The sequence below is a fragment of the Psammomys obesus genome, unplaced genomic scaffold (genome assembly GCF_907164565.1).
Source record: "Psammomys obesus unplaced genomic scaffold, mPsaObe1.curated_primary_1811, whole genome shotgun sequence".
Taxonomy (NCBI): domain Eukaryota; kingdom Metazoa; phylum Chordata; class Mammalia; order Rodentia; family Muridae; genus Psammomys; species Psammomys obesus.
This window is the reverse complement of record NW_026596095.1, coordinates 18,680,865-18,697,793: the sequence shown is the minus strand read 5'-3', so window position 1 is coordinate 18,697,793 and position 16,929 is coordinate 18,680,865. Positions and strand designations below refer to the sequence as shown.

Here is a 16,929-nt window from a genome sequence, read left to right as displayed (position 1 = left end):
ATATATATATATATATATATATATATATATATATATATATATATACACACACACACACATATATATATATATCTTAAAATTTGGCATTTTAACCGTTTAATGTTTTATTAGCATGCATGATTTCTGCATGGTGAGGCCGACATTGTGTTATGGTGGTTTCGTACACAGTTCCAGAGCATTTTGATCCTATTCTCTCCATTACTCTCCCCTGTCTCCTACTTTCAGCACTTCTAAATTCAGTGGCATCAGTTATGTGTGTGTGTGTGTGTGTGATATTCTAATGTTGTTGCATGATTTTGAACAGAAACTGTATTCACTAAGCAGTAACTAAATATTCCCTCTGCCCCTTGCCCTGGTAAATGGTGATTACTTCCTGTGTAGAGTTGGCTTTGTCCACAGGCTGACTCTCTCCCTAGTGTCTGGATGTTCCTGACCCTCCTCAGGGAGGTTGCGAGTTTGCTGTGAGTTCCAGTGTCTGTGTTGGTCTCTCAGGCCTTCCCCCTCCTGCCTCAGGCATGTCCCTCGCCTGCAGGGCTGGTGAACGCTCTCTTCTTGTCTGCACAGGGTGGTGAGGAGTTTGTGGCGAAGACCCTGAGCTGCCTCTCGACCAGCACGGATGCAGCCTCTGTAGTGCACAGCACAGACCTGGTGGTGGAGGCCATCGTGGAGAACCTCAAGTTGAAGAATGAGCTTTTCCAGAGACTGGACAAGTTCGCTGCAGAGTACGTGACTGGCTTTTCTGGTTGCATTCTGAAAGCTTTTCCTCTTGAGCTTCCCTGTCCGACAGCAGGGCCACCTCTCTGCTACCCAACACCTCTGACTTAGTTGGGGTTTCTATTGCTGTGAAGAGGCGCCATGACCACGGCAACTCTTATAAAGGAAAACGTTTAATCGGGGCTGGCTTACATTTCAGAGGTTTAGTCCATTATCATCATGGTGGGAAGCATGGCGGCCTATGGGCAGACATGGTGCTGGAGAGGTAGCTGAGAGTTCTACATCAGAACCAGCAGACAGCAGGAAGAGGAGGCCACTAGGCCTGGCTTGAACCTCAAAGCCTACCCCCAGTGACACTCTTTCTCCAGCAAGGTGCCTTACACCTACTCCAGCAAGGCCACACCTTCAATAATGCCACTCCCTGTGAGTCCATGGCCCACAGCAGGTTTGTTAGTTATCCACAAGAGGGCGCCGTAGGATAGCCTTGGCCCTTCTCAGTTAGACCTGAATGCTGGAGCAAGGCAGTAGGAGTAAGTAATTCTCAGGAGAACGCTGGTGATTGGTGGCTATGGAGAAACACCCGCATATTAGCTCACAGGGCAGTAAACCCTCATCTGTGGCTGGCAGGCCCCGCCTCCTCCGGTCTTGTCTTCTGTACCACACTCTGCTGGTCATGTGCATTTAGCGCTGCAGAGATGTACGGCAAAGAAGGCACTCCTGGCCCTGCGGTTGGCTCTCAAGTCACGGAGCAGGCAGTGGCATCTAACCTGGGCTGGTCTGCAAAAACTTGTCCTCCGTTGTTCTTGAGCAGTTTGGCCTTGATATGAGGCCACTTAGTGGCAGCGAAAGGCCCAACTGCCCCCTGGGGTCCATGGAGGGGTGTGTCTGTGGGGGCTGGGAGAGTCAGGAGGCTGGGCCAGCCTACTACTTCTTTGTTTGACCTTTGGCTACTCCCAGGTTTACAACCTGTGATTTAAGAGTCACAAAGTAGAAAATTTCAAAGACCTTCCCAGTGAGCGCTACCTTGGGTTTTAAACAGCCTGCCATGGAGGCTGAGAAAAGTAGAAAGCAGGGGCTAGTGCCTTAAGCAGGCTCTCCTGAGCTGAGGCCTGAGAGATCTTCTTCCCTTCCCTGCCTACCCATACTCGCCAAAGATAGCGTCTTCTGTAGGCCAAGCTGCCAGCTGCTACCGCACAATCCTCCTGCCCCAGACACTCCCATACTAGAATCACATAGACATGTGAACACCCCCAGGCTGGCCTTTCCTTTCACCTCCCCTTTCTCTCCTTTCCAGATTACTGATTTCTTTTTCCCTCAGCTGGTTTTGTCTTTATTTTTAATTAATAATTAATTAATTTTTGGTCTGCCGCTGACATTGGACAGGAACCCCAGAGAGAATCTGGTCAGTGGCAGTCGCTGTCCTTGGGTCCAATGACCAGATCAACTGTGCTTAAGGGCGCCCTGCCGGTTTCTCAGTTATCCACAAGGTGGCGCTGTAGGAAAGCCTAGCCAGCCAGCCGGAGGATTCGCCTGGCTGCCTTTGGCACCCTCGTTTTACTCTGGTCTTAACAAATTAAATTTTGAAAAGATTTGTAAGTTAGTAAGTTAAGGTCGTATACATATAAAATGAGACAGAAGTGTTTTTTCGGCCAGCCTGTGAGGAGCGTAGCATTTACATGTGTCATGTGTGTGCGTCTGCCCCCCTTTCCCAGGTTGTCTATGTGACTAAACTTCCCTTATGACCATGTTCAAAGCATGTTCAGCTCCTGTCTCGTGACGGAGTTAAGGCTTTGCACTGGAGGGGAGGTGCCCTGTGCTCTCTGAGGATTGTTTACAGTTTTTATCTGATCCAGCCTTCCTCTTTTCTTGAGTCTGGTCACCTCATCGTGCTAGGTCGGGGGTGGGGGGGTGGGGGGGGTGGCGTCCCGCTCACCGCTGCCTCCTCTCTCCCTCCTTTATCGTAAAATTTACTTAATATATGTGGACGAGAGACAACCTCAGCTTCTGCAAATTCAGGAAAGCCCTGTGAAGATTATGCCTAGGGAGCTGGGAACTGAATTTAAAGTTCTGGGATTTAAAGAAAAACGTGATCACTTGATTTCAGCCGCTCCCAGAGACTTGCCTTTTGACTGATTTGCTCAGCAGGGAGGCCCAGCCGAGCTGCAGTACTGGGGTGATGCAGCCAGCTCTCTGGGGCTGAGTGTGGGCCCGCGTGGGACTCGTTCTGATTCATTCTGGTTCTCTACCTTTTGTTTTTTTTTGTTTTTTTTTTTTTTGTCTCCACAGACATACAATCTTTGCCAGCAACACCTCTTCCTTGCAGATCACAAGCATAGCCAATGCCACCACCAGACAAGACCGGTTTGCTGGCCTCCATTTTTTCAACCCGGTCCCCATGATGAAGCTTGTGGAGGTCAGTGGGCACCTGGTCCCGTGCGTTTCCCTCTCCAGCCTTTGCAGTCTCGCCTTCTGAGTCACACCGGCCCTCCCACTGGGGATTACGCCCGCCGCATGAAATTTAACGAGAGCCTGGGAGGTGACCCCTTTGTATTTCTGTTGTCACAATTTGTCCTCTTCAGGATCAAGGATAGAAAAGGCGCCTGATATCTTGCAAGGCCCCTCCGCTTTGTTTCTTTATGTTCCTGTGCGTGTCACTGACTTGCTTGTGTCAGGGCCAGTGGCAGCGCTGACAGGCACATCGGACTGAGAGGGACACTAAGGGTCACTGACCTGGAGAGAGGTGTGTGGAGAGACGTGTGACTAGAGACCCTCTAGGTCATACTGTGTTGCTAAGGCCAACTTGCTCCATGCTGGAGACGGCAGTTCTTGGCTGACATGAACTAGCTAGTCTCTCTCTCCTAGCTTGAACTCTGGTCTGGGGCAGCAGTCGTTGTCCCAGGTGAGGCAGCTCCCTGCTGTGATCAGAGCTATTAAAAGCAGCTTCCTGCAGCCTTGAGCCTGCTGACCTCAAAGGCCAGAGGTGGAGGGAAGGGCCAGGCAGGGCTTGCCAGCATTCCTGTTTGGGCTGTTTCTGCTCGCTGGCTGGGAAACTAGTCAAGGGAGATGGAGCCACGATAGACAATTTGCACTTGGAATGTGCCAGCTTGCCCTTTAGGGGGGTTAATTACAGGGTCTCCAGGAGAGGCTGCTATTAAGGCAGCATTTGGTCTGAGGTTGTGGAGTTATTGCTGTGCGAAGTGTGGGGGACGCTGCCATGTGGAGCCAGGCAAACCTCCAGACACTGGCTAAGGCCTCTCTGGGACTTGTTCATGGCTGCCTTCTCTGCAAGACCTTTGCCTTCTGTCTCCCTCGCTGCCCATCCCCAACATCAGCATGTGTTATCAGTTCTAGATGTTTCACATCCTCTTTTGCTCAAGTGACAGGTCCAGTCTTTCTGCAGTGGGAGTCTTTCTGTCCCATTGACAGAATTCTGTCTCGATTCTTCGAGGCTGCTATTAAAGAAGTTAAAAAAAAAAAAGGCTGGAGAGATGGCTCAGTGGTTAGGAACACTGGCTTCTAAAGGACCTGGGTTCAGTTCCCAGCATTTACATGGCAGCTCGCAGCTGTCTGTAACTCCAGTCCCAAGGGATCAAGCATGTCTTTGGCCTGTGTGGGCACCGGGCATACACATGGCACATAGGCATATATGCAGCAAAACACCTATACATATAAAAACAAACTTTAGAAAGGAAGTGAACAGTGAAAGGAAGAGGCATGGGAAATCATAGGAAGTAGAAGATGCAATTTGCCCCTATGCAGAGAGCAGCGAAGGGGGAGGCGGAGGTGTTCACCTCAGTGCTTAGCGATTCACTGGTTTTAGTTACTAGGGTGTGTATTCCTGTGTTCTGCGGATAGTTCCCATTCCGTGGAGTTACTGCGAAGAGCAGGGATCTTCCTACTGCATCTTCTTGAGAAGGGCAGTTTAATTGGCTAACATAATGCTTAGCAAATACTATCATTCTTTTAGAATAGTCTATGAAAGTGTTCTATTGAGTATTTTATTTTTATGAGTTCTCTGAGAATTTCATATGCTGCATTTTGATCATATTCACCTCCACACACACACATACCCCAACCCCTGCAACCTGTTCCAGGCCCAGCTCCTTCCATGTCTTCTCAATTTCAGATATCTATATATGTATATATCTATATATGAAACCCATCAAGTATATATACTCTTGGGTGTGTGGCCTCCCACTGGAGCATAGCTGGATTAGCAGGGACCACACCCTTGAAGAACTCCTACCCCCGGCTTCCAGCAGCTTTCAGTCTCTACTAGTTCCTCAGCTAGGGATGGGACTTCCTGCCCCACTCCCTGCTTCAGGCCGGGACTTTTGCGTGCGGCTGATGGTGAGCATCCAAAGGAATGGGCCAGTGAGCCAAGGAGTCCTTCCCTTCCCCTGGGGCGGGACTTGTGTTGGGGTATAGATTATCACTCAGTGTTGCCCTTTGCTAAATGAAGGAATGCATCCCCCCCACTATTTACAAAACTCCCAGCTCCCAACTCTTTTAAGTCAGCAACTTACCTTGAAGATTGGAGGCTGGCAGCCTTTGCCCTAGATGCGGATTTGACACAGGCCTTTTCAGGCTCCCTCAGAAGAGTTTGAAGAGCTGTTCGTAGGAGTCTCTGGTCCATTCTGTCCTCTTCATCGCTATCTCTTGGTGCCCGTGTCTGTTACCACATATCTGCTCCATGTGCTGTTACACCCCACCAACCCCGCATCATGGGTTCCCCTGTGCTCTTCTTGTCCTTCCTTTCATCCCGACAGACCTAGCTTGTTCAGCCAGACCATGGGAGCTCTTACATAGGAGACTTCCAGGTATCTTGATCCTCATTTCACAGCAGGGAGGGAGACGCCTGAGAAGGTCTGCTGTAGGAACTGAGTCTCCTCATTACGACTCTACCTGATAGTCCCTTCTGGCATTTAAAATGTCTGTGGACATGGGTGGTGTGTGTGATTTACCTTGGGCTCTTCTCTGTTTACCCAAATCTAATTCGTGACAAGTGATTCCAACATCTGTAGTTCAAGGCTTGGTACCACCTCTTCTGGATTCCAGTGGGCGTAGCAGCTGTGCCCCGTGTGCACTGAAGGGAAGGTTTGGGGGGGGGCCTGTTGGAGGGCCCTACTGGCAAAATGAATGAATGAATGAATGAATGAATAGATAGGTATATAAATAAACATTGCTCTGTGGTGGGAGCGAGTGGCACAGTGAGACGGGTACTCATGTAGGAATCGAGATGGCTGTGACATAGGCATGTCATACCTCATGTGCCACACAGGTGGTTCCATGCCAAGAACCTTAAGAACAGCCACCATCCTCCCTCCCACGGCACCATGCAGCCAGTAACAGTGACTAAAGCAGAGCCGGAGTTTCCTGGGCTCTCTCTTCCATTAGGCACCATGGTTGGCCCTTAACCCTAGTCTCTTTCTTACCTCAGCTCCTTAATGTGGGCAGAGTGGTTTTGATGTCACTTTAGTTTCAAGAAACAGGCCCAGTGTCCCATGCCGATAAATGTGGGTAGGGGTGCAGCTGGGATTTCACTGTGAGACACTGGGTCGCTGAGATCGCTGAGGACTCCCTCACCCCGCCAGCAGCACACACTTCAATTTTAACCCTTGGGCTTGTGCGTTCTGCAGACTCCAGTGTCTTGCATGGGCATTTGGGTCAACATTTCGCTCCTGACTTGAGAAATCTACTGTGCTAAAACGAAAGATGGTTTTGTCACCTGTGTGGAGCCTTTGATTCCATTTCCTTGAGCCATTCTACTGCTTCTCTGCTTTGCATTTCCAGGTCATTAAAACACCGATGACCAGCCAGAAGACATTTGAATCTCTGGTCGACTTTTGTAAAACCTTAGGAAAGCATCCTGTTTCTTGCAAGGTAGAGTATGGCTAATGTTTCTGTCTGTTTTCTGCGACTAGTAAAATTCCCGAGGCAGGTAATGACCGGTGAAATATTATTTAACGTATTTAAGAGCGTCGAAGGGCGTGGTACCTGTATCAGTTGAGCTCTGGTGAGGACCTCATGGCCAGTGGAGTCATAGTGGCCACAGAGCACCCAGGAGGAAGGATCCCATTCTTGTACAGCAAGTCAAAGAGATGCTCAGAGTCAGATCACTGGCAAGAGCTCTCTCCCGGAAAGCAGTGGTCCCTCCTGAGACCCTGAGCCGTCAGTGATCTGAGTATCTGCCTCTGGGACCCATCTCTGAAAAGGTCTGCTCCATCTTCCAGGGGACCAGACTTTCAGCACACGAGGGACTGACTTCAGGTATTCTGGAAGGGAGGTGATTTTATGTGGATGCGCACATGCTTCTGGGAGAGCAGTGCTCATGGACAGCGTGAGCCTTGGGCACTGTTGACAACAGGCCTCTGCATGTCTTGGAAGGGCCAGGCTGTGCTCCATTCCAGTTTGTAGGCAAGGAACCAGACTCCAAAGCCAAGCCCGATGCCACCATATGGGTAGCCTGAGATCTGAGTGGAGCCATGCTTCAGATAAACAGAAGACACGGGTATCCCTCTGGCCCTGACTCCTGCCTGTTGATGAGCCACTGTGTGTTTATAAACAGTTTCAGTGTCCCCCACCAGTTTTAGCCATTTCTGACCCCTGGGAATGGAAGCTTTTATGTCAAGCCCAGTCTAGAGAATACAAAGGCCCAACTGAAAACAAAGGGCTGGCTGTTGAGAAGGACACTGCAAACAGTTATGGGGATGCCCAGACAGGAGGAGACCAACCCGGCCGAGGGGAAGTGAGGAGGCCTTTCTCAGTGGCATGCGGAGCTTTTCTGGAAGGAAACGAGATTGTATAGAATGCAAACTTGACCTATACATGTTTACACACACACACACACACACGCACACACTGTTCTTAAGATGCCCCATAGCTCTGGGTGCTATGCTTTTGCATAACTCTAGGTAGGATGAGCCCACCTGCTGATGTCACCTTCAGCTTCTCCTGTTGGGTTAGTTCTTCCCTAGTTTCACCGCCGTAGGTGTTACGCTTATCCATGGCTTCACCACCTTTCTGCTGCCTCATGAACACTGCTCTGTTCAGACATTGACAAGTCAGGTGTCAGCTTTTTTTGGCCATGATATCTCGCCATTATGGTTCATCTCGCCTTTGCTTTCTAAGTTTAGTATACCATTGAGTTCAGTCTTATACTAAATATCAAAACAAGAACAAAAGCAAATCCAGCCAACCAACCAAACAAAACAACAAACAGAACATACCACAAAATAAAGCGTAATTTTCATTACTTCTTTGAACAAGCCATCTGTCAGCATTGGTCCCAGTAGCTCTGGAGGGCCACCTCCTGTGCTGGGTCCACTAGTCAGATAGATAGTATAATTAGTCTTGTTTTTAAAAAATACCCAGCTTCCTTTGGTTCTTTTAAATCAGCTTGACTTTTTGAATTTTAGTCACACCAGCGGGCTGTTCTGCTTGTGCTCTCCTACAGTTGATTCTCTTAAGGGAGAAAACGGTAATTGTATTAGAAAGCACATCAGAGCGAGGAGGTAGTGACGGGGGGGGGGTGGAGGTGTAGGTGTAAGTGCACAGGGCTGGGGTTCCCCTGAACCCTGATTCATCAGAGCGTCCGCTGAGGTGATCTCATCAGAGAACGGAAGAACCTCCGTATGCGCTATCCCGAGGCCTTCTGGGAGCCCTTCTGGGGTAGTTATTCAAGCTTTTGAGGAGGGATTTCCAGAGTGTATACGGTAGCCAGGTAGAACAGGGATCACAAGTGCTTCTGTGTAACAAAATGTTTCCGTTAGAGACAGTTGTGCCGTCACACCAGTGGCCCTGTTAGGTTGGACCAGCGCTGAGAGAGCCCTGTCACTCAGCAGTCACGGCCACCCTGTGCAGCCCGTTCCTTGTGTCTGGGGACCTACAGTGTTTGCAGCTGTTTAGGGGGAGGACGCACACAGCCCCGTGTAGTTTATTACTTGAAAATAGACAGTGGCGTCACCGGCTTACGTGTCCATGACAGCACACTTTCCGTCCCTTCTGTTTTTGTATGAAGAAGGGTAGAGCGGCTGCAGGTGGCTCCTGGGTGCTCTTCCTGGAGAGGGAAAACTCACTTCCGGCTGGAGCAAGTTGTCACGCAGGCCGCGCCTTCGCTTTTTTTGGTGTGGTGCGCGTCCTGCTCAGGCTGTGCTGTGTCAGCCTCGCGCTGAAGGGTGGTACATATTGGCTGTCGTGAAATCACCGTGGTGTTGTTAGTACAGTTTTGGCTAGGTTGCTGGGACTGTCGGGGGTCCCTGCCGGTAGAGACAGTGGCAGGCGTTGCTATCTGTGTGCTGAAGAGACAGGGCCTCGTGGACCGTGTTGCCCTGCTGGCCAGTTTGTGGGGTGTACGGTTGGGTTAGCTCTGAGCTACACCGAGATAACCCAGGGATGGCTCCGGGGAACCTGGGGAATGCTACTCCTCAAGGGAGCCCTTAAGACTAAAGGGATTCCTGGGAGGGAAGTGGAGGGTAGAAGAGAGAATGTTGTTGTGTGAGACAGAGTAAGGAACTTAAGGGCACATTTTGAAGATATGAATGGCACAGGCATGGACAGCGTAATCTAGGGCAAGAGGGAGTGGTCTCTGCTGAACACAAGCTTAATGAACAGTCACTTGTCTGTTTCTCTCCCCGGCAACAGGACACCCCTGGATTTATCGTGAACCGTCTCTTGGTGCCGTACCTCATAGAGGCCATCAGGCTACACGAGCGAGGTACCTGTCCCAGGCCAGGTTAAGGCCTGCAGCTCTCAGGCTGAGTGCGGGAGGGGTGGGGCTGTGCAGAGCCTGGGGGGGGGGGGGGGGGGCTGCTTTCTAGCTCTGCAGGACTAAGGTCAGCTTCGCTCTGGCCTTAGCACCTTCGTCGCTGGGTTCCCAGGGTCCCAGACCTCCCTGTGAACCTCTGTGACAGTTGAGGCTGCAGCGATGGTGTCGATGGGGCCCGGACCTTTAAGTGTACTACTTGGGGGATGATGGAGAGATGACTCGGCTGCTGAGAGTGTGTGCTGCTCTCCCAAAGGGTCCACGATCGAGTCCCAGCATCCATGTCGGGCAGCTCACACCCGTTTGTAACTCTAGCTCCAGGGGTTCTGAAATCCTCTTCTCAGCCTCTGCACACACACATATGCATGATGTATGTTACACACACACACACACACACACACACACACACACACACACACACACACTACAAATAGTAAGCATTAACTGCTTTCAAATCTGGGGAAAGGAGTAGAAGTTCTTTAAAGGCCTTTAATGTAGAAAATCTGACAGGAGATGGGCACTGAATGGCAGGCTTAGGAAAGACATTGTCCTTATTGAAAAACGTCATGAAGCACTTTTTGACACCTCATGAGGCGTCTAACATGTCCCCTTCTCTTAAAAAGATAGTATTTATTTGTGTGTGTGTGTGTGTGTGTGTGTGTACATGTGTGTACGTGTGTGTTCATGCACATGCTTGCCTGTCATGTCACGGTGCATCGTGTGCAGAGATCGGAAGACAACTTTGTTGGGTCCATTCTCTCCTATGTTTCTGATTCTGAGGAGCAAACTCAGGTCTCCAGGCAAGCGCCTTTCCTGACCCTGCAACGTCCCCTTCTGAGGTTGACGAGGGAGCCTCAGGACCTGGTCTGTGGTCAGGGTGGACACGCGCTCCGCCTGCCTGACTTCCTCCCTGTTTCTGAGAGGGGAAAGTGTGCCGGAAGGCAGGCAAGCGTCCCAGGGACCAGGTAAAATGCAAGCGCCTGTCCTTGACGGGAGTGACTTTAGTTTACATGTACTCTCAAGAAAGGCGTTTTTCCAAACAAAGCGTTTACACCGGCTCTTCCCAGCATATGAAAGCGCGTTTGCCTCCTCAAAACTGGCTTTAAATATTAAACTCGCCTCCGTGCTTTATGGACGCGGTTGCCTACTTTTGCTCCAAGATCAAACCAATACTTCTGTTTACCTTTGACAAATGCGCCTAATTGCACCTCAAAGGAAGCATGTGGCATTTTGGCCTACCTTGAAAGACATTTGGGGTTTTTTTTCCCTCTCCCTCTCTAATGTGATGTTTCAGAATGTAGCACCTCTTCACGGTGGCTCTCTCTCTCTCTCTGAAACATACTGTCCTTTGATACCACTGCCATGTGCCAGGTGGCTGATGCTAAGTTGACAACTGTTTTCTTCACTTCCGTTGCCTCTTCCCAGTATTGGCTACCTCTGTTGCCTCAGGACAGGCAGGACCTGGCTCCGAGGATGCTTTCAGTTTGTTCTTGCTGTTTCTCTGGGTGGCCTGTCACTGCTAGTCCTGCGGCCTCTCTCTTTGTAGCTTTCTGGGTCCTGTGCCAGAACATCTGTCTTTTCTGAAGTTGCTAAGTGTTACGTGGGTACAGGTTGTGGTCTGGACTCCAGGCCCCTTAATATCCCTTTCCCCCCCTCTTTGCAAACTTGGCTGATACTGATGCATGCTTAGACCCCTGTCCTCATCCACATCTCTGCTTTTTCATCCAAGGCTCTAGGTCCTCCCACTCGTGTTGTGGCTTGTCACCTTTCATGCCCTGCTGTCATCATTGTTTCCCTCCCAGCTCTACCTCCTCCTGCCAGGCCACCATGAAGAGGCTCAGCCAGGCAGCTGTCCTGGTTACGGCATGTCTCTTTTAGGTCTGTCTCCTCTGCCATGCTTGCTGAGAAAGTGTTCCGTTGCCAAGAAAGTGGAGGACAAGCTGCTCGCTCTTTGTGCCTGCGAACCCACGGGGGCCTGGCCTCTGCCCGTGCTCTGACTTCTTCCCTAGCTCCTTAGAAGAGCATTTTTCTGTTTCATGGTATTGGCAGACTGTTGAGTGTGTGGGTGGCGGGGGTGGGGGTGCTGCAGGTAGGTAAATACTGATTGGGTGGTAGAGCCTGTAGAAGGATGTGTGGGAGGCTCTTCAGTGAAGGGTTCAGAGAGCTGAGCAGCTGCCAATACACTGTGAATGCCCACCACCTCTCACACCTTGTGTAGAAAGAATCTCATGGAGGCTCCCTGTATTTCTGGCCTCTGCCAGCCTCCTGTGGTAGGCCTTTACCGTGGCTTTCACAGCTGTGTGCTGTCCATTGCTTCATTCCTTCAGACTGGTGGAGGCCTGATGGGTAGAGAGAAGTCCCAGCTCTGAGGGCCAGAGTGGTATAGGCTTGGGAACCTGCTGTCCGTATCATGTGCTCACTCGGCTCCGAAAGGGGTGCAAGAGCGAGTGCGTGGTTACCTCTTCTTAAGGCTGTGCTGTAGTAGCCTGGGGATGTCATGAAATTACCTCCTCGTCACCATACAAATCTCCCACCCCCAAACTCCATACCCCATCCTATCTCAAGCAAGATAAGTACAGCCCTTCTCTGGTAACTTGTATCCAATCCATGGCTAGAAATTCTTTTACCTCACCCTTGGACTCTGCCATCACTTCCACATATCTCGTTCCATCATTCCCACACAGCTATACTTGGTGTCTCTGAAGTCCAAACCCGGCATAATATGTCATCGCTCTCTGCGGTGGCTCCCCTTGGACCATGTTGCCACCCTCCCCTGTGGTGACACATCTGACTTATCCAGCTGTCCTCCTTCCTGGGGCATGGTTAGAGTCCTCATTTCTCGTCTTTGTGCTCCCAGTAGCTCAGTCCAGACAGGGAGTGAGGATTCAGCCATCTGTCGGTGGAGTTGGAGATTCTGCTGGTAATGTTGAGACTGGCCAGCAGGTGGTGCCAGAAAGCCAGAGAAGGTCACACCTGTGGTGGTAGGTCCCTGGGCCCAGGCTCCAGACCATCCATCCAGGTTTGGGGGTTTTCTGCTGAAGCATCTTTTTATCCTGAGTGGAGTTAAGGGTCCCATACTCAGGGGAGCTAGAGAGAGTGAGGCACAGCTTTGTATGGCTTTTTTTTTTTTTTTTTTTTAAGGGACCATCAGGTTCTCAGACAAGTTCTGGGCACTGTAGGAGTTTAGAAATTACTAGTCTACAGTATACCACATGTAACGCCTTCATGGCCAGCACCTTGTATATGTTGTTTTTCTGTCGTTTTCTCTTTGCCTATTTACTCTGATTTGCTTAAGACAGAATTTTTTTGTTTGTTTTTTAAAATTGTGCTGACTTTGTATATGAGTACTGATTTATCTTTTTAGGTACTTTGTACCATTCAGTAATTTGGGAAACACAGTAATACTCCTCGAGTTAGGGTCTGACTTGGGATTAGAGCCTTGTCTTTGGGACCCATAGTGTTTGACTGTGGGTTTGAGTAAATGGCTTTGGGTTAAGTTACATGCTGTTAAATTTCTGTCCCCAGGGCGTGTGCATTCTTTGGTGGGGTCGCTGTCTGTTTCAGTGAGCTCTATTTTCAGTGAGGCTCCGACTGACAACTGTGGAGACAGGATGGGTACCCTGGCCTGCAGGGTGGGAATGGGGGTGGGATGGGAGGAGAGGCTCTGATGGAGCCATCTGAACAGAAGCCTGGAGGAAGGAAGAGGCCGAGGCCTGAAGGAGGGCTTTCTGTCCCAGGCCCAGGGCATGGCATGTGGGAAGGAGTCCTGGGGTTGGATCCTGTGACGATGTTAGGTGTGACATGTGCAGCATCACGGAAGCCTTTTGTCTCCACATGTGTGACCTGTGGAGTCAGAATCCTGTCACTGCTACACAACACACACCTTCTCAGGTCCTCTGCGCACACGCATAGTGTCTGTCTACAGTGCCCTTCTAGCTCCTTTGGGATTCTCTTCACCCTTCAGAAGCTGGGCTTGGGGGGGGTGAGGGGATGAAGCCCAAACGGGTCTGCTCATCTTTGCCCACACATCGTGAGAGGTTCGGATGCTGCAGTGTTGAAACTTTGCCTTTGTCACTCTGCAGGTGTCTACTGCCTGGTACGTAATAGATACAAACACTTCAGTTCTGGTACTGCTGGCCACAACTTTGTGCTTTGAAGGGAAATTCTAGATAGATAGCCACACTTTACAGGTAGTTTCTGTTGCTGGTTTTGGAGGCAGAATGCACAGTTGTCCACCATAAAGGCATCTTGTGGCCTGTCGACGGGGCGTTTTAGGCAGATTTCTAAGGAAAAAAAAGCCCAGGACCCTCATTCCCAGGCTACTCAGCACAGCACAAAGGCTCCACCTTGCTTGAAGCTATTTAATCAAACCCATATTCTAGGACAGGCCAGTGAATTCTAGGGACAAGACTGTAATTCCAGATTCAGAGACTTCACTGGAGAACTGTTGTGCCTCTGAGAGTGACAGGAAGGAACTTGGCATTGCAGATGAATGCCTAAACACATCTGCCAACTTAGCATGGCTTTGAAAAGCATTCTCAGCAGTGCAGAGCAAGTGTATTGTGGTTCTGACTCTTTGGGCTGCCCTTAAGCAGTTGCCTTGTCTGTGCGAGCGCAGGCCCGGCAGAATGCTCATTTGTAAAACAAGAAAGTTAAAAAAAAAAAAAAAAAAATATATATATATATATATATATATATATATATATATATATGCAACATAGAAACTGAAACCTAAGCACGCGTGCATGTGTTTTTATATGTGCATGTATGTGTGTGTATAAATGTATGTGTGCATGTGTTTGTATGTGCATATATACTTGTGTGTACACGTGTGTATATATGTGTATATATGTGTGCGTGTGTGTGTATATGTGTAAAGTCCATTTATAAAAGAAAACTTGAATATCAAATGGCATTCTTGTGAATGACTCCAGACCTGGGAAATGTGAAGCTGTTAGGGAGCCGGTGCTCCCAGGGCTGGGCTGCTCGCTCTCTGAACTGGGCAGCAGGGGCTAGAGGTCTCCTCATTTGCTGTAGTTGGTTTGAAAAGACTATGACCTGTGTAACATGTGGTCTGGGACAGAAATCTCACCCACACCAGGAACATGGACTTTTAGACATTTTCTGAATGTGTGTGTCTATGCAATTCTGGCAATCCAGGGACAGGAGAGCTGAAGGAGGTGGTGGACGCTCAGGGCCCTTTTCTCCTCAGGTGATGCATCTAAGGAGGACATCGACACGGCAATGAAGCTGGGAGCTGGGTACCCCATGGGCCCATTTGAGCTTCTTGACTATGTTGGGCTGGATACCACAAAGTTCATCTTGGATGGTAGGAGTTAAATCCTTCTCTTTCTTTTGTAAACTGGGTTGAATTGGTCTCTTAGAACTACAAATTGCAATGTCACTTAAACAATTACAAGGAATCTTAAGACCTTTCAAAGTTCTGCCTTATGTAGTCCATCTTGTGTTACCATAACCAAATGCCTAAGGTAGGATACTTTACAGAGGAAAAAAACAATGTGTATCTTGGTTCTGATGGCTAGAGATGCTCCCAATGACAAGATACCCATGGCTTGATCACAACATCAGAGAACCTGAAAAGCAAAACAGCCAAGTACAGAAAGGCCTACAGTGTGGGTATGGGATGACCCTGGTTAATATTGTCTACTCTCTCAAGAAGTAATCTAGTCACTGAATTGGACCCACTCCTGAGAAAATTATAAGTCCCCTTGTGTGGGAAGAGCCCCGTGAGTACCTTTTCCAAGCATGACCTCTTAAAGAAGGTTCCAACATTTTTCATACTGCCACACTGGGAATCAGGCTTTCAGCACATCAGCCTTTGGGGAACAAAGCAAGTCCAGCCATAGCAGCAGGGTAGAGAGTCACACCAGCAGATGGGTGGGTTTTTTTGTTTGTTTGTTTAAGACAGGGTTTCTCTGTCTAGCCTTGGCTCCCCTGTCCTTGCTTTTTAGACCAGGCTGCCCTTGAACTCACAGAGATCCACCTGCCTCTGTCCCCTTCGTGCTGTGCAGCTGTTCTTAACCTTTCATTTGGACCCATTTATAGATCCATTGGCGTTTCTAATATAACTCAGGTCCTATATGGCCTTCAGTTTCCCTCGAATAGGTGTGTATCTTAAACAACCACAGTACAGAATGAAAGTCAGGATGTTGGCAGTGGTTCACAGTACTGTGCTATCATGAGCTACCTCCCTTGTGTTACCTTCCTTGGAATCAATCTATTCAGTTATTTTTTTTTAAAGGGTGGTGGTTTTGAAGACAGCGCAAAAGTAATTATTAAGCTGGACTTTGAGGCTGAATGTAGCATACCATTCCATCCACTCCCTGAGAATGCCAGAACCAAAGTGACCGTTTGTCCTTCCTCTCAACAGGGTGGCATGAAATGGATCCGGAGAACCCCCTATTTCAGCCCAGCCCTTCCATGAATAATCTGGTGGCCCAGAAGAAGCTGGGCAAGAAGACCGGAGAAGGGTTTTACAAATACAAGTGATACTTCTGGAGTCCCTCGGCAGCCTGTCCAGCCAGCCACAGGAGAAGGACGAGCGCGCTCCAGGGCAGTGGTTTCGACACTTGCCATGGGCCACTTGGTGGGCCCTCCTTTGCAGACTCTCTGAAGTAATCGTTTGACTAGTTGCAGTAATGAGATTCCTCCACTGAGATGTAATTCTCTGGTTTAGTCTGTTCTCTTCTGTGTATTTTTTTCCTAAAAAGCTTTATACGTTGGTGCCTTGGAGCAAACATCTTTTTTCTGAACCTTGCCATTTTTGTAAAAGCATTGCTTAGACTCATTCACTCATGCCTTCTGAAAATGAGGATGCTGGAGCCATTGTGCCTACAGATACATCGAAGGGCAGCGGCCCAGTGGCATCCTGAGGCCTTGCCTGCCTGGGAACATTGCAGCCTTGAGCCTCAGCCTACACTCTGGGCATGACAGGAAATGTTCTGTTTGTGTTTATTCCTCACCAGGTCAGGACTTCTAGAGTGGTGGGCAAGTACCTATGAGCTTGGTTTTGGGGGGAAAAGGCCCATCTCTGTGGCCATTCAAATCTTAACCATCACTGTCCATCTCTCTTGTTTTTTCATGAAAAAAAATCAGTGCTATGAAGTGCCTATGAATTGACTCTACCAAAATGCAATCTTTTAATCTGTAAAAATTGGAATGGGAATAAATAAACTTATACAACTTAAAATCATAAGATGCTGAAGTAATTATAAAAATGGATCCATCTTCTCTGACCTCTGGCTGGCACTGAAGTGACATCATGGGAGGGAGTAGTGGAGAGCATTTGTGCAAACTCGGCCTGTGTCTGGCCCTTCCACTTTTCTTACCAGTAAAATAGTAATAAGGGCACAGAGTGTGGTTTTTAAAGAACATCTGTTTCTTCTTTGCCAACAAAGTAAAATAATGTAACATAAGATTCTTTTAATCAT

At 49.0% G+C, this 16,929-nt stretch overlaps 1 protein-coding gene across 1 annotated transcript in view; it reads left to right on the top strand.

Annotated features, from left to right (window-relative positions):
- The window catches only part of Hadh (hydroxyacyl-CoA dehydrogenase), a 40,238-nt gene extending 23,544 nt beyond the window's left edge, over window positions 1-16,694 (top strand). The window contains exons 3-8 of the mRNA XM_055628125.1: window positions 565-722; window positions 3,001-3,127; window positions 6,508-6,597; window positions 9,358-9,430; window positions 14,691-14,807; window positions 15,870-16,694. Coding sequence (XP_055484100.1) covers window positions 565-722; window positions 3,001-3,127; window positions 6,508-6,597; window positions 9,358-9,430; window positions 14,691-14,807; window positions 15,870-15,988 — 684 coding nt within the window. The 3' untranslated portion in view covers window positions 15,989-16,694. The remainder of the gene's footprint in view (window positions 1-564; window positions 723-3,000; window positions 3,128-6,507; window positions 6,598-9,357; window positions 9,431-14,690; window positions 14,808-15,869) is intronic.
- The last annotated feature ends 235 nt before the right edge of the window (window positions 16,695-16,929 follow it).